The following is a 24,057-nucleotide window of genomic DNA, read 5'->3' as shown; positions in this document are numbered from 1 at the left end:
TCCAGTCCACAGGTGGCTGTGGCGGCCTTCCACATTCACTGCCCCGGGCAGAACTCACGCACAACCTGTGGCAGGTCAGCGACTTTGAAAAAATAAGAAGTTTGTGTACATGTGGGGGAGGCTCCAGAAGGTGACCAGGACGTCAACCTAAAGGACACCGGAGGAGAAGGGGAGGGACAGGCAGACGTGCCACCGTGTCAGCGAAGGAACCACACCGTAGTCTAACCTCCAGACAGCTCTCTCTACTGCAAACACCTTTGTTGTGGAAAAGGGAGCTTCCCTGTGGAAGCTGACCTGTCAGGTTGGAGCCCAAGCTGACGGTAGAACAGACCGTCCAGTTCAGTCGAAAATGGATGTCAGCGGAGTTTGGCTGTAAGTCAGAGTGGGGGTTGAGGGACAGCAGGTGTGTGTGTGTGGGAGGACACCTGGCTGGATGGGGAACAGACTGTGGGCAACTGTGCTCTTCCCTCTTTTCATTTTTTTTTCTTTTAGGAAAACTACGACACAGGGGTGAACAGAAGGTCAGGGGTCATAGGCTCACACACCAGTGTGTGACACCTGTCACAACTCAGAGAGGGGGCACTCACGGTTTGCACATTTCATCAGGTTAACTCTGACCGCAGAGGAGAAAAGAATGGCGCACTCATATTGAACTCCGTGGGTGGCTCACGTGCCCAGAGCGGTCACTTGGGCGGAAGCAGACTGTGGTCTGCCACCGACTTTGAAACGAATCAAGAGAACAGGCTGGACGGACGGGTGGACAGGAGGGACGTGATGAAGTCTGGGGGGTAAAGCATCAAGACAGGATCTGGGTCACAGACATACCCACGCTCGCTGTACAATTCTCCTGACCCTTCCAAACGTGTGGAAGACTTCAAAGTAAAGTGTTGGGACAACGTAACTCAGAGGAGGGCCTGGAACCCCTCCTCGCGGGGCAGTCCGAGACAGCGTCTCCAGGCCTGAGACGCGGCCAGCGCCTCGCAGACCGCACGCGCTGTGCTGGGCGTCACCGGGGCAGCTGAGCCAAGGCAGAAGCTGCTGGTTCAACCCTCGGGGTGGAGTCCGAGACTCTGCATGCCACAAGCTCCCTGGTCACTCCCAGGCCGCCGGTGGGCGGGCCGGACCTTGGAGAAAGACGGGCGGTCGGGGAGGAGAGACGGCTAAGCAGAGGCTGCCGGCCAAGGCTTCGGTTCCGGGGGACCTGACGCAGAGACCAGACCGCGTGTTTATGGAGAGCCTTCTGCCGTCTGGCACCGGGAACGCGCCAGAGAGAAGGAGAGGTTTTCAAGACGTGCCGAGTTTAAACACCACGCTGGAGTCTTCCGAAGGAAAGAGGTCGATCATTTTACCCGAAATCAAGTGTGTGGGGGAACATGGAACGTCTTCTAGGAAGGCGGGAGGGGGGCCGTCCTCAGGAACCAAGGCTAACGGCTCCCCCAATTACACTCAGCCGGGTGACTTCGCTTGCTGCTCCCCCAGGTCTGGATGGGCCAGGCCTCCTGCGGGCGCAACCACAGACACGCGATTCCCTTCGAGGCTGTGATATTCTTTCCTGGTGGAGAAGGCAGCGAGGACTTGAGCCGGCACCGCTGACCCAACCCTATCCCAACGACGGCCCGGCTGCAGGAAGCTGGTTCCAGGGCCCCCGTTCCCACACGGGGTTACATGTCCTCTCACCGATGGGATTGTTCCTGAGATACACATTGCCCTCTCGTGTGTAACTTTGACGTTGTTTTCTCTCCTCTTGTATTTATTTTTCCTTTTCTAGAAAGGAAAAGCATCATGGTTTGTAAGAGACTATGACACGGGATGAGGCCTTGGACATAGCTTGTCAACTGTCCTTTTTAGAGTTCAGGAAACTGTCCTTGGAGGGAGAGTGACCTGTCCAGTCACACAGGCAGAGGCGGCGGAAGTGGAACACACACACACACACACACACACACACACACACCCCAGTATGAGCGTCATATTCTTTGGAGTCATCATATCACTGGATTTGAGATAACAAAAATGTCTTTGTGAGACTACTTCCAAAAAGAGTTAAGGGGTCTCCACAAAGGATGCTGCTTTTATCTATCGGCTGGGGGAGCAGGGGTGAGATTTCTCTGACTGTGGCTGGTTGGTCTGGAATTCCTCTCTCCCGCTCTCTCTGACTTCATTTCACGCTTCCTCCTACCCACAGAGGTGGTTGGTTCCCTTGTCCTCCTGGTCTAACAACAGCAAACCTAACCCCAAAGCTTAGAATGAGAAGGAAAGTAAAAATATACCCCCAGGGCACCACACCCTCTCAGGGTCAGGGTTTCCCCAGCTTGATCTGGAGACACCAGGACGCAGCCCTGTTCGGCAAGGTCAGAAACACTGTTGATGGCAGAGCGAATGGTGGATGGATGGAGAGAGGGAGAGAGGGGGGATGGACGGACGGACGGATGGACTAATAACCACATGAGCACATGCATATCCCACTGAGTGATTGTTCTCATTTGTTTTCTGTGCTTTCACGGACATCACCCGGCAAACTGGAGAGAAATAACAGGTTGCGCATGAAATGACAGTGCTGGGGGGTGTCTGCTTTCTCCGACTGGTGGAGCTAAAAGCAGATGCTTTCTGGTCTCGAAGGCTCACCTGCCAGGGTGTGGAGGTTAAAAGGTCTTATCAAGGAAGAAGCTGAAGACCTGGGCTCAGGGGACGCCTGGCTGGGAGCACCTGGAAGGCAGGGGTGCCACCGCAGCTGCCGACCCTCCCGAGGGCGCGGGCCGGGTCCAGCCCACCCCTGCCCCGCACCCCTCCAGCTGGCTCTCCCAGGTCCCGGACCTGACCGACGGCAGGGCACCAACCCAGCACCACGAACCGGGAATGCATCTGGGTCCAGGTCCTACTCCCTCCGAACCTCAAGCAAGCCCACCCTGGTAAGGAGAAGTCACACTTTTATAATTAGGGTGAGTTTTCAAAGCTTTGCCTGTGGATTTTAATTATCGCCCTCACGAGGCAGCACGTCATTATCATAAACTTGAAGTGGGTGGGGGGAAGGTCGTCTCAGAAGCTAAGGAAAAATGAAAATGATGGCATGTGGCCAGGTACTACTACCCGGTGACTCTGTGAAATCCAAATGCCCAATACCTGCTCACTTCAATAGGAGTAGCTGGTTTTGTCCTAATAATTTATTTGTTATTTTCTCAGTACATGTCCTTTCTTCACCCCTCGCTTGATCCGGCAGAAAACAGAAACAAAACCACCTGCGTGATGGTTTACAAGCCTCCACGAGTCCTCTGTTTTTCCGCTGCTGCAGTTACCGTACAGCTAGAGGAACAAGGTTTCTCTGCCATAAACTGATGTGCAGGGCGCTCTGCCTTTATGGAGAGAACGCAACACTTCACTTCCATTTCCCCTGGAACGCCGGAACGAGAGAGATCTCCTCGGGGTGCCTATCTACCCCGGAGACTGGCTGGGGTCAGCCCACTCTCTTCACTCACATTTTAAAATAATTAAAAACGCATGTTTTGCCCCAGAAGGACAATGCTTTCTGCTACCACAAAACTCTGAGGATTCAAAGGGGACGTTCGCTCAAGAAGCAGGTGGACACGGGCGGGTGGAGGAGAAGCACGTGGCTGGAGGGTAGGGCGGGGTGATGAGGCTGAGAGGGTTCCTGGGACAAGGTGGCCACAGCCGTGTGTGGCGTCCCGGGGCGGCGAGTCCGAGTCTCAGCTCATGCTTGGGGGGCTCTGGAGCTCCCGAGCTGAGAGGGGCCTTACACTTGCTCATCGGGTGAATTTTACAGGTGCAGCGACTGTCATACGGTGGCCACTGGCAGAACCCCGGCTTCCTGGTCTCCAGGTGTTCCTGCTTCCGCCTGTCGGCCAGGACGTTCTAGCCTCATGTCTGGTACAGACGGCAGCGGCGGTCCCCTCTGCAACGGCGCTGCACCGCTCCCTGGCTGGGAGCCCCAGCCAGGTCTACGGGGGTGGAGGGAGTGGGGGTGGGGGTGGGGCATGCGTTTAGGATGGGGGGGAGTCAGAAGATTGGAGGGAGAATTCCTTCGGTGGTGACCCCACCCTCTGGCCTCACACATCTAATGCTGATCTGAATGAATCTTCCTCTCAGAGAATAGGCACTGGCCAAAAAACGTTTAAAAATTTTTTACAAAGAAGATGTTTCAAGAACCCTTTTAAACTATATTTGTGGATTGCTAAACATTTAAAATAAAAGTCATTACAAGAGAAATACTTAGCTGTACAGAACAGTACTGGTCATGAAATATATTTTTAAAAATTTAGTGGCCTCTTGTTTACTTCCCCAGGAGGGCACTGAGTGGGGGGCCGACACCACGACCGGCACCCACAGGTGCCTCGGAGGAACATGTGGACGGGGCCAGGAGTGGACTGAACCTGCTCAGGTAGACAACGGAGGGGCGCGGGTCCCTCGTGCGCGCGTTGGGACAGGACTCAGAGACGGTGCAGGGGGAGGGGGAGGGAGAGGCCGCAGCGGGAACGAGGACACAGTCACGGCAGTCTAGCTCACGGACTCTCCCCAGGACAGGGATGGTGACCTTGGGGTGGTAAAGAAGAGGAGTGATTGCTGCACCATCGCTCGTGCATCTGACTGACGGGCACTGGAAGATCATCGCGTCGGTTACAAGGCCTTTCCCTCCCACAGTCTCGTCTTCCCCAGAGCAGCCCTGCAGGGACAAAGGCCGGGAGCCACCGGTCCCATCTTCTAGAAGAAGTTCCACACCAGCCCCTGGACACACGCACCGGGACCTGACTCCAGCGCCCGCCAGAGAGCTCTTCCTGTTGCACCCGGGAAGCCCTGTTGCTACCCGGTCACATTAATGGCCAGTGGTCTGAGCGTCACAGGGCCTGGATGGACGCTGAGTGGAGAACATGTGGGCGCCGTGGAGACCCGGCCAGTGTGGCGGAGAAGGGCTGCCCGGAAAACGTCCTGCCTGGAATGAAGCAGGACTCGGAGCCCCGCTGGGGCTGCCTGGGGTGTGGGGTGTGGGGTTTGTTTATTCTTATTTCTTGGCTGCAACCTTCATTCCTGTCCTTGTCTCTCCTGGTCCCCCCCCCCCCTTCCCTGCCTCCCCGTCTTCTCCTGACAGCCCCGCTCCACACACACACGTCCTGGGGACACGTTCCACCACCTAAAAATACATCTCGCTCTAACAAGCTCAGTCTCTGGCAGGTGGCACAATTTAAAATTGATACCAGAGGAACGCGTTGTCTTGTGATCAAGCCTTTGATTCATTTACCCTGCATATTAAAGACCCAGAAACAAAATAAACACAGTTCGCGAGGGGAAAAAAATGGGAGGCTCTTTCAAAGTGGCAGTTTGAAGCCCAGCGTTTGCGACGGGCTTATGTAATCAGACATAATTGTCTGCACATGTTAGGTTGCACCGGCGCAGAAATGACTCCCAGCCCACAGAGGACGCCGGGGGTGGGACGGAGGCCCGTGCTGACCCTCCAGAGTCTGAGGGCCACGCTCCCCAATCAGGAAAGGCGCTCGAAGGGGGCCGCAGCCCGTGTCCTGCGCAGTCCCACGGAACCTTCTTTGGTTCCCTTCCAGCGTGTGCCGTATTCCCGATCCCACACTTCCACGCACAGCAAAGCTCTTTCTGGGAAGAGCTGTCTGCTATCTCAAAAGGGTCAGAAAATGCGTGAGTGCATGCAGGCTGGGCCCCCTGCCCCTGACACACACACACACACACATACACACACAGCCGCTGGATTCATCTGGAATCCATTTCTGAGAACGCACGTCTGCGTCATGGAACCCTGTGTTTCTCCAGGCAGGCTCCTGGCAACGCTCCAGCTAATACGGGAACAACGGTCCACACGGGCACCGGAGGACAGGGACCCCTCTGCTCTGGAAACCCTTTGGCTGCCCAGAAGATGTTTACCAGCATCAGCTCTGACCTCTACTCTCTTCTCGGGGGCTTGGGGGGTCTGGATGGGGCCTGGTTAAACATCACACGCACTCGGAGGGGAGGGGAGCCTGCCTTAGAGAGGCAGAGAAAAAGGAATTCCTACTTGGGAGGGGCTTCTGTAAAAGCCACCGAGACCCTCCCAAGTGGGTGCTGACCTCGACACCCACACTGAGTAGCTTAGGCCACGTCAATGTGCTGCTGGGTTGGTGTCGCAGCCCCTGGGGGCAGCTCTCCCCCTCTTTGGAGAACCCGGACTCTGAGGAAGGCCCGTCACATGCTGGCGTGCCGTGTTTCTCCAGGTCTTCTCAGGAGGTCCCTCCGCACCCCAGCTCAGGTAGTTTGTCCCTGGTGGACCCAGACTCCTGTGGGCAACGGAGCATCTAGAATGAGCCCATTGCTCCCTGCTCTTCTCTCTCCTGGGCTCAGCACGCCGGACCTGTTCACCCACCCCTCACCAGAGGAGGCCACTCGGACTCCCCTGACTCCCTCTGGCCTGGCCGCAGTCACATGGGGTTCGACCCCCATGGAGTTGACGAACTCATTGCCTCTGTCAGCACAGATGCTGCCTGTCGCCCGCACGAGCTAGGACAGCACTGCGGCATCGGGCCACCTTCCCATCCTTCCCTCCCGGTGTGCTTCAGCCATCACACAGCAGCAGCAAGGAAAGCACCCCCTCCTGCCACCCAACCACCGTTTCTTCAACAGCCCATGTCCTCAGCCCCGCCTTAGCCGCCCGGGACCTCCGGAAGCCCCGGTCCCACCCTCCTGCCCCAGCTCGCTGTCACTGCGGCGGAGACGGTGGACGGCTGATCTGAGAAATCGAGTTGGACTGCTGTCCCGGACGGACACTCGGCCCTCCCCGGGTCTGTCTGATCGATTTCGCTCTGTGCGACACGGCTTGTCGCTATGAATTTTCATGCCAGTCCGGAGCCGCCAGGGCACAGAGGACCACAGCGAGACGGCCGGCACCCTCCGCACCCTCCTGCCAACCGGACTCTCTGTTCCTTTCCTTCCTTTTGTTTTTTTTTTTTTAAATTGTCCTTCAACAGATCCAAGAGAGGTCCCTTGTGAAGACCACAGACCTGGACGCACGGATACGGTGACCGCTCCCCCTGCCCCCCACCCCGGTTCCCGGGTCCGGCTTGTGGCCACGTCCCCGACCACTGCTGTACTAGGTGTCACCTGTTCCGTCGCTCCTCGCGGCTGAACACATGCGGCCGCAGGGGCCGCGCCAAACACTGATTGTGCCTGACAGGCCCGGGTGCCGGCGGCCGGCGCGGGGCCGCCCGTCTATTCTCCGTGAAGAGAACGCCGCCGCCGGCGTGACCGATACGGAAACAAGACACGAGGTGACCGTGAAGCTCAGCTGAGTCCTACTAAGTGTCAGGCCGAGCCCCGCGGCTCTGAAATAATTGGCGGTGATGGCAGGGAGAGGGGGCGGGTGGGGTGGGGGGGCTTGTGTTCTTACACTGATGCCCTGCGGACTGTACATCTGACTGGCCGCGAGTCCGTCACTGTATCCTCCTGTCTGGCTGATAACATGGCGAAGGGTATCCACCTGCGGGACGAAGAACAGAGAGGGGTCAGTCAGGGCAGGTCACCGCCACGACGACTGCCGTGTGGGCACGCCCGGCCGCTGCCCACCTTCCAGAGGTGTTCTTCCTGGGAAGGGGTCTCTCAGGCAGAGGGTGGGGCCCCCCTAAAAGCCAAACTCAGTCTCCTTTCAGTGAGGTGGACAGTGAGATGGTCGAGAAAGCGGAGCCCCCTGCCCCTGCCCCTGCCATGCTTCAGCGAGGCAGCAGGACACGGCAGGGGCGGGGGCGCAGGACACACGGGACACGGGGAGGGAATGAAGGACCTGCTGCCCCCCCCCTCCCCGTCCCCTATGCAGCTGCCATGGCTGCATGTCCTACAACAGTCCAGCTTCCGTTTGCAGGAGACTCAGACGGCCGCCCCTCGCCGAGAGGACGGTGTTAACACTGTGTTCGAGGACTGAAATGACGGTCGGTTGTTTGGTAACCAGAGCAGTCTGACCGCACCTCCTCACGCCTAGGTCCGGGCAGCTTCCTGAGTGAGGGGCTGAATGGCTGGCCACTGGTCTGCTCTAGGCATGCCATGCTTCCTGCCCACGTGCTGGGGAGGACACTGACACGGACCGGAAGTGTCCCGGGAATTCTGACCTAGAGCACCCCCTCCCTGGCCCGTCAGGTGCGGTGACAGCAAGCTGCCCGCCAGGGAGCACGGGGGGCTCGCGCCGCACGGCCCGGTGTTCACTTCCCACCGTGGGCTGAGACTCATCAGCGGAACACAAAGCCCCTGGACGGATCTTCGGGGAGACTGAGGAGACGTCTTCAGTCCGCCCAGCCGGGGGTCTCTAAAGCTTCCAATGGAAACATGAGATGCTACGGCGCCCGGCTCCTCGCGGGTCACCTCCGTGCCGGGCAGGCACAGAGGGAAGAGCCCAGGACGAGAGGGAGACCCGGAGAGCCAGACAATGCACTGGACAGCTCCTCCCCGTCCCCCGCAGTGAGCAAAGGACACGCTGGTTCCCAAGCCTGACCGGCCTTGGTCCCCTCCCCCTGTGCCCTCCCTTCTGTCTCGCCTTCCCAGTGTGACTGACAAGCCAGAGCCAAATGCATTCACCACGTGTGGACGAGGTCTCCCCGGACAATGGGTGTCTTTGTTTTGGTTTGCTTTGGTTGTTGGTAAGGTCTGTCTCTACGTCCCCTCTCTCTCTCTCTCTCTGGACAGAAGAGGGCAGTGCCGGTCCCACTGCGGGCTCCTGAACCCTGGCACATTCGCCTGGTGGCACATTGGCTGGTCCCTACCTGTGATTGCACGTTGGCTCCAACCTGGGCCCCTTGGTAAGAGTCCCCATTGAGTGACTGCACGCTCATGAACAAATCTCCAGAGTTTGACATGTTAAAAGAGCTGGAAGAACCTGGAAAGGAAAGGACGAAGCACCTGAATCACAGAAAGGAAAAGGCTCTGACCCCGCAGCGGACAGCTGAGAGGAAGGCGACATGCAAAGCAACCCCACATACAAGGGAAACGAACAAAAAACACAACGACCCTCGCAGAGCCTGGTTAGTAGCATGGAGGACAGAGCAAGTGACAAAGGGTGCGTGCAGCCCGTGTTCCATACGGGAAGCCGCGTCTCAGCAGGGTGCCCACGGGACTGCTTTCCCGTCTCCCCGACCCCAGCATCTCCGGGCTGGGAAAGGAGGAGACGCTCAACTCTCCACTTCGCTAAGCTCTCTTCTTCCCGCCTCTCATTTCTAGGAGACGCGGGGCTGGTCCATGGCGCGTTTGCCGTGCCAAGGAGCACGTGAGTCGTGACGCTGCCCACCCAGCTCCCTGCACCCGGGGAGCAGCGCCGGGGGGGGGGTGCACGAGGCTACGCCCCACCAGGGCTGCCCCACGGCATGAGTTCACTGACATGGGTTCTGGTTTCTAGAGAAAAGGTGATGCTCCTTCTTGAGTGACAGAAGCCCAAGAAGGCCTCCAGGATTGCGGGAATATATGACTACCTGTCCTTGCTACCGGCCATCAGGGAGGAAGATGGAACAGAATTAATGGGCCAAGAATTCCTAAGCATGCATGAAGTATGGAATGCTAATAATAACAGTAATAATAATAGATATAAGTGGGCTCACGGAGAGCAGAGAATGTCTGCCTTCCCCAGAGATGGAGCCTTCTCCCAGAGTTAGCCTCAAGGTCCATCCTGGCCCCACCAGGTTCTCCTGGGTAAACCCAGACACCCCCGACCCCTGCCCACTGCCCCTGCACCCTAAACACAAGGGCATGGAAAAGCCAGGTATTATTCCGAAGGCATCGTGCAGCGCAGCGCGTTAGGAGTGAAAGCTCAACGTGCAAGGTGTGGTTAAGTCATGACGTTAGCCCGGAAGAGGAGAGACCTCAGGGACCCAGGTCAGTTCCGCCCTGTTGCCCCCAATCCCAGGCTGCTCGGCCTGCACTCCTGCCCTCTCACTCCCAGACAGCCATCGTCCGTGTGGACCCGCCCAGCGATGTTTCCTGCTTCGGCTCTGACTCGCTCCTCTCTCTCCTGGGACAGGGATGCGGGCCCCGCAGGGGAGCCGTCACGCTGCGCGGGGAAAGGCTCTGGTTTTCTCTACGGACGGACGGACAGACCCCGTTGCCGGTGAAGCGCCCTACGCTTAGCTAGTCCTCGCACCCTCATACTACAGAGGCCGGGGCCACTCAGAGGAACCAGAGGACGGACTGAGGACAAGTCACCTGGGGACAGCACCAAGGAGAGATCTGGGTGGTTCATCCACGTGCAAGGAAGCGGCTCACTAAGCTGCTGCATGAACGGAGGGGCTCACACACATTCCCCTCTTGTGAGAAATCAGGGAGGGGTACTTTCTTTGGGGGAGGGGACACGTGAACAGAGAACAAGGACATCGTCCTGGCTCTGCAAACGTTCTGTCTGGTCCAGTACATGTCTCATGTCTCTCTCTGTTTAGCTCGTCCGAAAGGAATCAGAAAAGTTGGGTCTTGGGCAAAACAGGCACAAGGCCCGACGGGGTTTGGCTCCAGCCTGGGCTGCCCGCCCGTCATGTGGTACATGCAGCACCCCCACTGCGGGGTGCAGCCACCTCGGTGTCCTTGACACCTCCCAGGCGCTTATGCCCTCGTCACGTCCCTCTTACATCTTCCTTTCAACCCCAGAAATACAGCCTGGACAATAAAAGCCTTTTTGCCGTAAGTGTGATGACCAGCTCACATTTCAACATCGTCAGAGCTGAGAGCCCTCGGCTCAAGGACAACAATGAGAGTCGTTTTATAGGATGCCGGACTTTTCCCTGAGAGGCTAGGGCTGGAAGCTGGGTGTTCTCCCCACTCCCAGTCAAACACACACACGCTGATACTAGATGGGGCTGATGGCCTCGTGGAAGCAGCTCATGCGCACGGAGAAATGGGGGAAACCGCCCAAGAGCTACCCCGACGCCAGGTAACCTGGCACCATTGGGCCATGAAGGCCCGGGAGGTGCCGCTTATAAGACAGATGCTGCCGTCAACACAGGTGGTTTCAAAAACACACGTGTAGAGATACACTGTAACTATGTCAGTGCCTCATGGACAGAGATCGTACGCGCACAGCAATGAACTCCTGCACAAGCGCATCCATAATTGCAGGCGCAGCCCGTGCACGGGGCTGGGCTGCATCAGGACCAGGACGTGCGGTCTCTATGCACCACGTCCAACACGGCCAGGGCTCCCGACTCTGAAAGTGTCGGTGGAGGCGGTGACTGTGCTCAGGAACAGAAGTCCACCCAAACATCTTTGTTATGAAAAACAGGTTCTTCCCCCTGCCCTGGAAGTTGGGGAAATGTGTCACGGAGGGGTAACCTGCACAGGGCATGCTCCCTGGACGAGAGTGGAGGGGTTCTCTCCCAGGCGCCCCAGGATCCTCGCAGAACTCGCACCGCAGCGTCTGGCTGGCGGAGGTAGGTTGGGGACCTCACCTGTGCAGGTGGCCGTCAAACAACCAGCAACCGCTAGAGTGTGCTTTAACACGTGCTCGCCAGCTAAATGGTTCTGCGTGTGGCTTGGGAACGGGCGAGGGGCCGGCTCAAGCTGCCACCCAGACATCCGGGGCAGGCCCAGCACTCAGCGGCACTCCACTAGCCGGGGAGGAAATAACGGGACCACCTATGAAACCCAACGCATCTGATGACACGGGGCACGGCTAATCTCCCGTCCCGAAGGCCACATCTCTAAAGAGGCTTCAGGAAATGTAAATTTGCGCAGGAGAAAGAAAACCAATGAACTTCAATAATCCAAAAAAAAAGACTACCAATGATAAAAGTCTTAGCCTGGCCGGGGGCACTACCGACCTAGGGGGGCCGCTTCCTCCTGGCTGTGGGGGATGTCTCGTGTGCTGTGGCGTGACCCTCCAGATCTGCGGCAACCAAAACTGTCTGCAGACGTTACCAATGTCCCCCGTGATGCAGGATCCCCCTGGTGGGCACCCATGACCTAGGACAGGAACTGACTTGCTTTTTTTCTCCCTGGGGAGCTCAACGTGTTTGTGTACGGGCATTTACGCTTTACTTATCGTTTCTCCAGCATTTCTCAGAAGCCGATTTGCGGAAATGCTGCCCTGACGTTTGCTGTCCAGAAATAAAGACTCCAGACAGAACAGGCGGCCGCATGGTCAGTGTGGACCCCGCACCAGTTGAGGGCTCCAAACACAGAGCCCCTCTGCCCGATGATGAAAGCTTGGCTAGGTCTCAAGCCCGCACCTCTATTTTCTATGGGTCTTCCTTCTCCAAATTCAAAATCACTCTTCCCATCCACTCAGGGCGAAGTAAGAAAAGGGAGCGGGTGTCAGGGCCAGCGGGCGCACCCCCCCGTCGTGGGTGTGACAGGGCAAGGCTCTTGAGTTCCCGTTCCCAAGGGGCTGTTTTCACTCTCCACTGAGACGTGGAGGGCAGGAATGCAGGAAGGAAGACCACAAGAGAAAAAACTGTGCTAATGGGGTAAAAGTTCTTTCACTTGGTTTTAGAACCCTAAGTTATAAGGGTTCCTCTGGGTCCCCTGGAAGAGTCCGTCAGCGTCTCTGGAGGTGTGACCGTCTCTCTGACCACGGGGACCACACGTAAACGTCTCCCAGGGAGCCAGTGTCGAGGGGGTTCACGTGACAACCGTCTACCGACCCAGGAAGATGCCGGACCTCCTCTTTAGGGGTGGAATGAGAACGCGAACCAGGGCCCCCACCAGCTAACCAGGGCGGAGGCCGGCCGGCCGCCCTGCTCAACACGTACGTGCAGCTCAGCAGAAAAACCCAAACCTGGGCCTGGGGCAGCCCCGCCGAGCAGTCGCCGATCCTGATCAAACAGGAATGCTGGCCCGTGTGTGGCAGCGAACCTCTGGGACCCACACGCCAACCTCTTCCTTCTTGGCCATGAAAACGTCCCCAACCTTCTCAAGAGGACCTCGTTTTTTTGTTTGTTTGTTTTTTCCTGAGATCTCCACACTGCGTTTATAATCTCATCCTACACAGGAACCGGAGACGATGTCACTCAAGGTCACACCAGAGGAATTACGGACCCAGGGTTATAATTATTACTTCCACCGGCCCCTGTGGTAGCTTTCCTGTTTTTCAAAATTTAATTTTTCTGTCTTTCTTCTGCGCTTCCTTCCTCTTTGGCCCGTCCACACTCTGCTCAGCCCTGCTGGTATAAAACATGACCTGTGCTGTGTATTTCTAATCTGCCACTGATCCTGGTTTTAGGTGATTTTTTTAATGAATCACGCTTAAGGAAATGGACCCGGCATGTATCAGCCGATAGGGATATTTAGAAGTGGGCTAAACAAGGACACAGAAGTATAGCTCTCGACACAGAGGCCTACCGGGGGAAGGAGATCTACTTGCAACGTTATCTTCCTTGCAGTAGAAGTGAGTGTTTATGTTTAGTAAAGCTCTTGGCTGTGGGGGCGGGGGGGGGGGGGGCTCCTGCATCCACACAGAGGACATTCAACATTCCCAGGTTCCAGAACACCAGACTTCAAACTCAGCCAAAATAGATGTTCATGTATGACCCTTCTTACTTCAAACTTGCTACCTACTTCATTATCACACACCCTTTGGAATGATTGAAGGGCTAATAATACCCGACGTTAGAAACACCCAACGTGGAAGATCTGAATGGGTTCAGGGTCTCCCTCTACCCGTGCCATGATTGGGGTTGTGTCAAGAGCAAAAGAGAAACCTCTTCACAACTTTCCCGCTTAAAAACATTTTTTAAGAGTCCATGCTTCTGGCACACAGACGACATGATGTCCTTTTTCTCTGCGCCGGAGCACGCGCACAGAGGGGCCCTCTGCACCTCACTCCCGACAGCCTGGGGACCGCTGGGGGGCTCGGCGCTGATTCTCCACGACTGTGCGCTTCGTGCTCGGAATGCTCACGGGAAGTTTCAGCCACCAGAAAACACTGCCTTAGAAAACTGTCACCATAGAGTGCTGTTCCAAGAAACCACCATGATTCTTTGAACATGGGCGAGGGGGTTAAAATGCTGACTGTTCTCTTTTTTTAAGCGCTTCAGGAAAGAAGATGATGATACGGATGTCGTAATGACAGGAGTCCACGGGGCCCGTCCCCGGGGACTAGCCATATATCACGCTGGGCCATCTGCGGTGCAGATAGACCAGAGACAGGAAAAGTCATTCTGATCTCTGTTTTGCATTACGATCACCTTTGCAGGAGTGTTGAGTGCGTTTCTGCTAATGCTGACAGGGCTGCGCTTCTTCCGAGGAGACAGGCGAAAAATGTCTGTCTCGCCAGGGCTGCGGGGCCCGAGGCGTTTAATGACGGGCCAGATGGAGGAGAGGGGAGCTCTCCGGCTCCTCACCGGCCAGCCTGGATCCTCGGTCACGTATGCCTCCAGGGGGAAAGGAGGAGACACACACACGCACACGCACACACACACGCACAACCTCTGGCGGCAGTCACGCTCAGCACCACTCTTTGTCCTGGAGTGCCAGGAGAAACGGAAGTGGACGGAATTCTGCAGGTCTCCCCATGTCCACGCTCATAGGTCCTGGCCACTCTCCAGCGGATCCCATTCAGACAAAAGGACGTCACGGTGGGGCCGCCCCGGACGTGGAAAAACTGGATCGTAACAAATCAGTGCGTCTAGACGCTCATAGAAGCGCTTGCCACGGGTAGGAAGGAGACTCACTTTAGTCACAAACAAGCTTTCGTGGGCAAACACACCGCCTACCCCCAGAAAGATTGAAAATTAAACTTTTTAAACCGTATTATGAGCTAATGTATTGAAACGTGTGACCCTTTAAAATTGGAGGCATCAATTTTCTTTGCCGTGCACCCCAGCCATGGGGAAAATGACCATAATCTGAGACAAAACTTACTTAATTTAATAAGAAAATATTTCTGGTTTTACCCTTAAAAAAATAAAAAAGGTACCAACATGCCTACCACAGCATACAAACACGAAGGCTATTATTTTATGCATTATTGACTCTGTTTGTCTCCCGAAGAGAGATTCGGAATTAACGGTATAGTGCACACTGCAAAACACATTTGGTTAGCCTCCACTCTGGCATTACCGTCACAAGGCAACAGTCTCTAAAACGAGGAACACAGCACAGAACTGGGGTTATGAACGGGAAGGTGCATTTCTGAATAGGCTGAATTAGTGACTGGCAATTTCCTCTGGAGTTCTCATAAAGAAAACCCACAGCGTCCAGCGGCAGAGAACCACGACCGTGGAAAGCGTAGAAATCATCCTGGCCGGGCTGTGCGGCACCGCACGTACCAGTGAGGTCTTTTGCGGGAGGAGCGACTGACTATTCACACGTAGAACCCATGGCCCAAGGACACTGTGTGACGGGACAGTGTGACACAGACAAGGGAAAAACTCCCCAAGAAACAGACCCAATGCTGGGACCCCACCCAGGGACCTCAGCTGAGCAACCCTGAAGGGGGAACTTAGAGGTTACCTGGTGGAAACCAACCCATTTTCCTTCAACAGACGCACAGGGCTCACCGCCGGGCAAGCCCATGTTTCCAACAGCGGGAGTAAGGCCGCTCTTTGAAAACAAGGGGAAACTGGCCACCGAAGAAATCGGGAAACGGGGAGACTTCCAGGGGAATCCCTGCTGCAGGAACAGCATGGATGAAAACGGAGCGCCATGCCCCCCCCAAATCAAAGAGAAAACTAACCAGCCGAGTTGGGAGTTGAGGGTGAGTTAGCTTGGCTTCCGTGGGCTGAGACATTGGTGGCCGTGACAGCCGTTTTGGCAGCATAAATATTGGCTTCCTCTTGAAATTTACCTATGTTCTTCTTGTACCGGATTCGCTTATTTCCAAACCAGTTTGATACCTAGAGTAGTTGAAGTCGAGAGAGAGAGAGAGAGAGAGAGAGAGAACACGTTAACATTCATCCTCCACCAACAGCCTCGAGGTGCGGAGGGTGAGGGGAGGGCTGCCGTGGGGGGGGGGTAGGCGGTCCCATCTGGTGAAGGTCTCACAACCTCCATGAAAGGGTCTCTGTAGTCAGAGCTTCGAGAGGAGCCCCCGTATAAAACGGGAGGCCCTCACTGAACACAGCATGGCTGAGCACAGCTCCGACAGCAAAGACTTCCCTAGGTGGAAGCCGGCTCGTGCAAACTGGGACCCTATAGGTCCAGGACGAGCCCTTTGAGTTTTCTTACCTCTTAAGTAGATACTAAAATAAAATGCATTAAAAAAAATGTTGTTTTCTGCAAGAATTTCCTCTGCCGTATCAAGGCTAACGCTGAGCCCTGGGCCATAGAAACACTCAGATCTTGAAGCATCCACGGAAGTCTAGGGCAACACCGGTGGAGTACAGGCCAACATTTCAGGGTTCAGTGCCTTGAACGCGGCCTAGGCCTCAGCACCCACGGAGCTGACTTCGCGGTGTGAGCAAAGCCTGCGGCATCCACTGAGGAGGAGCTGTGAGAATTCCAGGCTTCCCCGTTGAAGCCGATACACAGAATAAGCCTCCCTTCCATGCAACCGCTAATGTAGTTCCTTCTCCAGGCTCCCGCAGAGGTCCTGGCGTGACTCTGGGCCCCGGGCCCCCTTACACCGAGCCCTCAGCCCCGACGCTCATGGGGACAGTGAACGGCAAGCGTCCCTGCCCAGGGAGGGACGTGTCCAGCCCACGGTCCAGATGTGGTGAGCGCTAAAATGCTGCAGTTTTTATGTAATTACCCAACAAACTGTGGACCTGGGGAGGGTGTGTGGGGGGGTGTAACATGGGTCTACTGCAGCCCCCACAACACCTGCACGCACCCCAGCAGCAGTGGCAGACAAAGGGAATTCTCCCCAAACTACACCTGGCTTTGAATATACTAGCCAAACGGGACAATCCCACAAGCTAGCCCTCTCCATCCTATGTGGCGTAGAATATGGCAGGCGTGCCAAGACTTTGCCGTGAAAATCACACCACACCTCGGTGGTATTAGGAAATACCAACGAGGCAGGCATTTGGTAAGAAAATGCTCTGTGTGTGTGACAGAGAAATAGTCAAACCAGAAGGGGAAGCACTTCTGGGTCCATCCAAGAACCTGATTTCACCCAAAAAACTCTTGTTTTCCTGGATTCAACTTCTCACTACCCTGTGTGTCAACCATAACTGAGGGTGTCTGTGACTTTGAGGACAGCAGACAGAGAGGGAGGGAGGGACATGCTTGGTGGCTGATTAAACCAGCTACAGGCAAATAAACAGGAGAAGAATGAGGGTGGAGGAGGGACGTGGTTGGGGCCGGTTCCCTTCTGAGTGGGAACAGCAGAAGGAGAGGGAAGCTGCTGGGTCCGCTTGGGCATTCCTGGCTGGCCAGGGAACACCGCACGCCCTGGCGATGTGCAGAACTGGTGTTCTCATTAATGAACTCACCGTTCAGCACCATGGACTAAGGGTTTGCTGGGCGCCTGGGAGCACAGGTTACAGGCACAGGGTGATGCAGGGGGATCCCCAGGTTCCCTGGGGAGACTCTGATGTACACTTGGGATGTGCTACATCTGCAGAGCCCATGGACAGAGCCAGGGCAAAGTCCAGAAAGGAGGAAGGTGAGTGAGCTTGGTCTCCAGGGGAGAAGTCCTGCCCAGGTATTCGGTTAGTGGTGTGTTTGTAGCGGTGAACAGAGGAGATCAGGCAGAGCATGGTGGAATGGCCCTTTCCAAAGTCATGTGCATGCAGTGTGTGTTAGAACAGACTCCGAGCCCCCTCTTTCCACCGTCCCCGGGGCTGGGCGAGGCCTCAGAATTGGCACGTCTGCCAAGCTCCCAGGTCTTGCAAATGCTGCCTCTATAGCTGACCCCTAAGCAGCACTGGGGCCTAGGGAAGGCTGCTTAGAGTCTCAAGGAGAGGTCAGTGCAGTGGGTGGACTCCAGAGGGGTTTTGGTAGATGCACATATATATATATTTGTATTTTTCCAAAGTGAGAAGCAGGGAGGCAGAGAGACAGACTCCTGCATGCACCTGACCGGGATCCACCCGGAATGCCCACTAAGGGGTGATGCTCGGTCCATCTGGGGCTGTTGCTCCGTTGTGGCCGGAGCCATTCTAGCACCTGAGGTGGAAGTCATGGAGCCATCCTCAGTGCCCGGGCCAACTTTGCTCCAGTGGAGCCATGGCTGCGGGAGGGGAAGAGAGAGACAGAGAGATAGGAGAGGGGGAAGGGTGGAGAAGCAGATGGTCGTTTCTACGTGCCCTGACTGGGAATCAAACCCGGGACTTCCACATGCTGCGCCAATGCTCTACCACTGAGCCACTGGCCAGGGCCAGATAAGCATAATTTTGTTTTGAGTCATAGGAGGGAGGACTCATTAGTAAGTAGATTTAAAAAAAATTTTTTTATTTAAAGAGGCAGAAGAGAGAGAGGAAGGAAGGGAGGGAGGGAGGGAGACTGGGAAGGCAGTTTGATGGCATCCCCTAGGTTTGGGAACTAGATGGAGATTTAACATATCATGTGGTCCAAGGAACTGCGGTTGGCAGACGGGGCAGCTGAGATCCGAGAGGGAAGAGCTCTCTGAGACCTCGCGGCTGACCTCTGGCTGGGACCTCAGAGCACACTGCCCCCCACCCCCGCTCCACCCCAGACGTGGGGGCAGCGGTGGACCAGCTTGGCTGCTGCTGGGAAGAGTGATGTGACAGGGAAGGAGATGGCACGGCTTTGGGGAGAGTGGGGGAAGGACAGGGGCCATGCACGTGGATAGTCACTTAGCGGACACACTGTTTGCACCCTGGGCTTCCCCGTGGAGAAAGTGAGGTTGCGGGGGGCAGACCAGGGTCCCATCTGTGATAGAGATGCGACACAGCCTGGCCCCCGGGGGAGCTTGTGCTGTCCTCACTAGGGATCTGGAATTCTGAATCCCACAGTTAGAATTCAGATAAAACACAGACGATTCGATTGTGACTTAGCGATACGGTTCACAGCTAGAGCCACGCCTCAAACGTGCAGCAAACATAGCAGAACACGCCAATTCTGTTTTCTTGTGGACAAAGGGTCTCAATCTGGACAAGAATGGCCGGAGACCCAGACCGCCTGAGTGTGACCACTGGGCTTGTGCTTCTCAGGGTTGTCAAGACTGGAAATGACTGGAAATGCTGGGTCAGAGCATCTAAGGGGGGAGGGGTCTGAGCTGGAAAGGAGTGGATTCTCTCCACCTCATCGTTCTGGAAGGGAGCTGCGAAGCCTGCTGTAAACCCGTCCTCCTGCCCCCGGCTTGCTGGGGAGCCCCTGGCAATATCTTCCTTGCAAATACCCCGTGCGGAGCCTGCGTTCTGACGAGGCCTACTTCCGCTTGGCTGACCACAGGTTGACGGGATCGCACCCGGCGGGGCGTCACAGAAGCCAGGACTCGAGTCAGGAAGAAAGAGCAGATGCTCAGCGTGTACAAAGCGACTGGAAAAGGCTGAGCGAGACTGATCACCTCAGGAGGCCTCCTCTCCCCACGCCCCTTCTGTGGACACGCCAGGACACCTGGGGCTCTCTCCGCAGGGGGCCCAATCCCGAGGAGAACCCTCCCTGAGAGACTTCAGCACTCTCCCTGGTCCCGACCAGAGACAGGCAGAGGTCTTTGAGGTCCAGCCTGAGGGGCTCGGATGGACCCTTGGAGAAGACGAGGTGCAGACCCGTATACGCGCTGCCTACTTTTCTACCCCACACTAACGGTGAGGACTCGGATCCAGGAATGTTTTATATCCTGTGTCCTTCACACCAACGGGCACCTGTCATGGTGACAGCTCTTTGTGTGTGTGGTGGGGGGGCGCTCAGGGACACTTTGTGCAACCATTCCGATGCAGTAGCAGTGATGTGTTAAAATCCCTGCCCACCTTCGGTTACAGGGAGCCTGTAAGGGAGGCATTTCAGTCCCGTCCGTTTAAAAGCCCCATTCCCTGACTAGCCCGGTTCCCAGCTGAGCAAAAACACGGGCCAAGGAACTGTGTTTGAGAGACAACACGAGAGACGCAGGTAGCTCCCCAAGTTCACGGAAGAGCCTTCCCTGTTTGAAGCGGCAGGCAGTCAGCGGAGAGGAGCGGAGCCCTGTTTGCTCATGACCCCACTCAGTCTCGGGCTTCCGCCGGGCCCCCTCCAGGCTGCAGGCCCCCACCTGAGCTCTCCTGCTTACACGCACCACGGGCTGACCGTGCCACCTCAGGGCGTTAGCGGCTTGAACTGGCAGGGCGCGAGGTTCGGTCACGGCAACCTCCCAGCCCCCGCCAGGGGGCCGTCCCCCACCAGGCTGCCGGCGGAGACGTGGGGGGCCCTCACCTGGGACACGGTGATGCCACACTTCTTGGCTAACTCCTCTTTGGCTTCCTCACTGGGGTAAGGGTTGCTGAGATGGGAATAGAAATATTCATTCAGGATCTCCGTCGCCTGCTTGTTGAAGTTCCGTCTCTTCCGCCTGCCGGGGAGAAAGGAAACAAGACAAGAGAAACGAGGTCACACCAAGTACGCAAACAGGAGAGAAGGGGTTCACTGGGGGGTGACACGGGGGCTGGATGCCACAACCAGCACCCAACGCCCTTGCTGAGTACGGCCCTGGGCCCAGGGGAAGGTCGCACGGGTCTGCACACTGTGGGGAAGGGCGTGAGGTTTCAGAGCATCCCGGCCTTGACTCCTAAACTAACCAAATCCCAGCCAGGTGACCTGGGATGCCTCTCCATGCCTCAGTCTCGCCAGCTGACAGTGAGGGGCGTCACACGGACCTCAGGGGTGAGGAGGGCGAGGGAGAGATGGCCCTCAACACTGTGCTCACTGCAGGGACCGGGCTGGGACGCAGAGGGGACAGGGCCTCTTCCAGCCAGGTTCCAGGTGCTGGGCCCGACCCCGCGGACAATCACTGCAAGTTACTCAGTTTTCACAACTAGTGAGATGGAGATGGTCGCTCCCACGTCCCAATGAGGAAGTGAGCGTGTAGGTCCCTCTGTGGGTTGGTTATGGAGCCCACGTCTCAACTCGGATCCGCCGGGCGCAAACCAGCCGGGTCCTTGTGCCTTCGGGGGAACCACACAGTCTCTGGTGACCACAGCGACTCGGCCCCAAGTCCGGAGTAAGTTATCATTTTCTCTCTGCTCCAGCCACACGTACATGCATGCGACATTTTTAAAAAGGGCACCTGGGAAGAGGGGCCTGGAATGGACAGAAGTGACCCCTGCCGGCTTGACCACCCCCCCACCCTCCGACCAGTGTTTTCCTGCTAAGAACAACCACTGACATCTTGAATATCTTGATGGTTGAGGCAAAGACCCCTTTTTGAATAAAAGCATTCTTCTGTTTTGAATAAAAACTGTGAATTGAACTCATGTAAAGCGAGAATTCCTTTCCTTCCTCCTCCAGGGGATGGCCGAGTATGAGGATCCCGACTCACTGTGGATGCTGCTGCCCCTGCCCCCACGTGAGGAGGTGGGGCCGCCCTCTTTAAATTAGTTCTATTCACCTGTTTGCCTTTCTCACTTTACGGAGAGCTTTTCCTTACGGAGAAGGTGTCCTTCCCTGGCTGGGCCAGGATGTGGAATTTCCCAATTTAGCCGCCGGAAAGCGCAGATCACCTTGCTTAGACAGGAAATCCAGCAAATATGGTGTTTTCAGGGTCCCGCTTGGACTAATTAACACAATAAAGTGCCTGATTTTACCGGTGAGCACCATCTGTCCGCAGGTGTGAGCCGCATCTGTCCGGAATATGCCAAGACGGAGTCACTCTCCCGCTTCACGCTGCGTTTCTGGGTCACCCAGCATTGGAGACTGGGCAGATTTGGGTAAAAAAGCCCAACTTAAAATGTAGGCAGGTGTTTAAAGCTCCCGCACGACGGGAATCTGGGGAGAAAGCCCTTGGCTGACGCGGTCCCCGGCCCGGTGGTATGTAACCTCTGGCTTCATCTCTGCCGGGAGAAGGCAGTTGTTTGGGGCCGGAGAGCCTGGACCCCGAAGGCCGTTCTGACCGGGGGACCCTCACGCATTCGCCCAGCTGTCTGCATTGACTTGACGGCGTGTTTTCTGTGACTCCTGCACCTGAGCCCAAAGGCGGCCTCTCTGAATGTGCGGGTGGTCTGGGACAGGCAGACAGCTGTTCCCGTTTGCCTCCCCGGGCGCTGGGCGGTCCTCCCGAGAGGGTCTTGTGCACGTGACGGACATGCTTATCACCCTTTCCGTGGCTGTCTCAGTCTAGGGCCTGTGAAACCCCAGGGTTGAGATTTTCCAGAGTTTCTAAAAATCCTAGTGAAAACACGACACTTCGGATGATCTGGTTCCTGGAGCTGAGACCTGGGTTCTTTGGTCTCGGAGTGTGATCAGCTCTGGGACTCCAAGCCAGTCAAGTGCTTGGAGAGTCAGTTAGTAGGTTATGAATTTAAGAAATGTGGAGGTGGGTTGAATAATACCGGATACATGTAGCATTTTGGGGACAAAACTTTTCGAATCTGGGTGATTTGGTAGGGGGACAGGCAGGCAATGGGGACATATGTTGCCAAGTACCATAGGTGCTGCTCCCGCGAACCCTAACCCTCTCCTGACAGACTGCTGCCTCACTGACTGCTGCAAACCCCGGGCACGTCACTCAAACCGTCTCCTAACCTGGCCTCCCCTTCCACTCAAACTAGCTCTGCTTTCTCTGTGGCCCACATTACCTAGTGAGATCCCCACAGACAGGGGCCACTGTCTTCGCCAAAATGTTCCTTCACTCATTCATTCCAATACAAGGGATCCTCAGGTTATGACAGTCTCGATATACAATGTTTTGAGTTTACGACGCTTACTCCCATAAAAACTTTAAAAAATTGAGACGTGAGTGTTGAGACAGATTTTGGAAGAGAAGAAGTCATTAACCCTCCAGACTAGCCTGGAAGAATTCTTTAAGAAGGTAGAGAGGCCTACAACCAGATCCTGTACCCTCTCCATCAGCTCTGCCTTTCGAGATGAAACACCTGTCGTGCAGGTAGACTCATCTCAGCGTCTCCTGCCTGTTCCTTAGGCAATCCTGATTCACCTGACCCAGTATCTCCAGCACCTTCTGCAGGTTCTCCTGCCTCTCCAGCTTCCTCCTCCCAGTGGGTCCCTCTCTCCCACCTTGCAATGCCCCTTCCAGTGTGCAAGCCAACCATAGGAATAAAGGGAAGGAATTATTTTACACTCACTTTTTGTCATTTTTTGTTACTATAGTACAGTGTACAATACAGTATATATGTCCTTTTCCTTTTTCTGTGGCTTAGTTGTGTTTTTGTTCTAGATTATGATTTTAAAACTGTGTTAGGATAGGTGAGTGCCTTAGGCTAGGGTGTGCTTCAACTTACACCAAAATTTGGGTCACGTCAACAATGATAGTCATTATTACAGCTATTATTATCTATATAATGATATACGGTGAAATGACCTTATTATGTTTAGCTGGATTCTTGTGTGCTTACTTTGCCCCAAACACGATACTAAGTTTCCCTTCCATGTTACCTAATTGATGCCTGCGCGTAAAATCATCCCCAGTTTACAGACACAAAAACTGAGTCTCAGAGGAGGAGGAGAGGCCGGCTGCTTTACCCAGAGTCCACAGAGGCGGTCAGGGTTGTTGCCAGAATTTGAACCCTGGCAGCACCGCTGGGGAATTCATGCGAAAAAATTCCTACAGTCCCTCCCTAAGCGGCGGGGAGGGTTTCTGCCTCTTCACAGGACAACTCCGACAGGGTCGCGGGGACAGCGCAGGTTTTCCAGGGGGCCCGCCCCGCCCCGGGTGCCCACTCCCCCAATCCCACCTGTGCCGGCACCAGGGCACCCAGCCACACCGCAGGCGTCCCCACCCCAAAGACCCTCCTCTCTGCCAGGCCCGGGCTGTCTGCCTCCTTGGAGTTTACACAGGTGTGCCAGAAGTTACCTTTCTCTGGCACGGGGAAGCCAAGGTCAGGACGAGGAAACGAAAACGGCCTGCGCTCAGCTGAAGAGCGAGGGAGGCCTGCGAGGTCCCACCCGGGACGCACGGCCTCCCCCTCCCTGAGAGCGGTGGGGACCGTGATGATGAGGGGCTATCATTGCTCTAGTTACGTTGTAATCAGGGGATTTGAGGCCTTGGGAAGGGAGGTGTAGGTTAAAGCTTCACACAGCACGATTCTCCTGCTGGCCACG

General features: G+C 55.9%; 1 protein-coding gene across 3 annotated transcripts in view; it reads right to left on the bottom strand.

Annotated features, from left to right (window-relative positions):
• The window catches only part of PBX1 (PBX homeobox 1), a 236,199-nt gene that overhangs the window by 12,903 nt on the left and 199,239 nt on the right, over window positions 1-24,057 (bottom strand). For 2 of the 3 annotated variants that reach the window (XM_066371369.1, XM_066371371.1), the window contains 4 exons: window positions 20,218-20,353; window positions 15,638-15,797; window positions 8,751-8,863; window positions 7,391-7,480 (listed from right to left, as the gene is read on the bottom strand). In XM_066371369.1, the coding sequence (XP_066227466.1) occupies window positions 7,391-7,480; window positions 8,751-8,863; window positions 15,638-15,797; window positions 20,218-20,353 (499 nt within the window). The remainder of the gene's footprint in view (window positions 1-7,390; window positions 7,481-8,750; window positions 8,864-15,637; window positions 15,798-20,217; window positions 20,354-24,057) is intronic. The other variant, XM_066371370.1, reaches the window with a different exon arrangement.

Source organism: Saccopteryx leptura, chromosome 2 (assembly GCF_036850995.1).
Source record: "Saccopteryx leptura isolate mSacLep1 chromosome 2, mSacLep1_pri_phased_curated, whole genome shotgun sequence".
Taxonomy (NCBI): Eukaryota; Metazoa; Chordata; class Mammalia; order Chiroptera; family Emballonuridae; genus Saccopteryx; species Saccopteryx leptura.
This window is presented reverse-complemented; position numbering and strand designations above follow the sequence as displayed.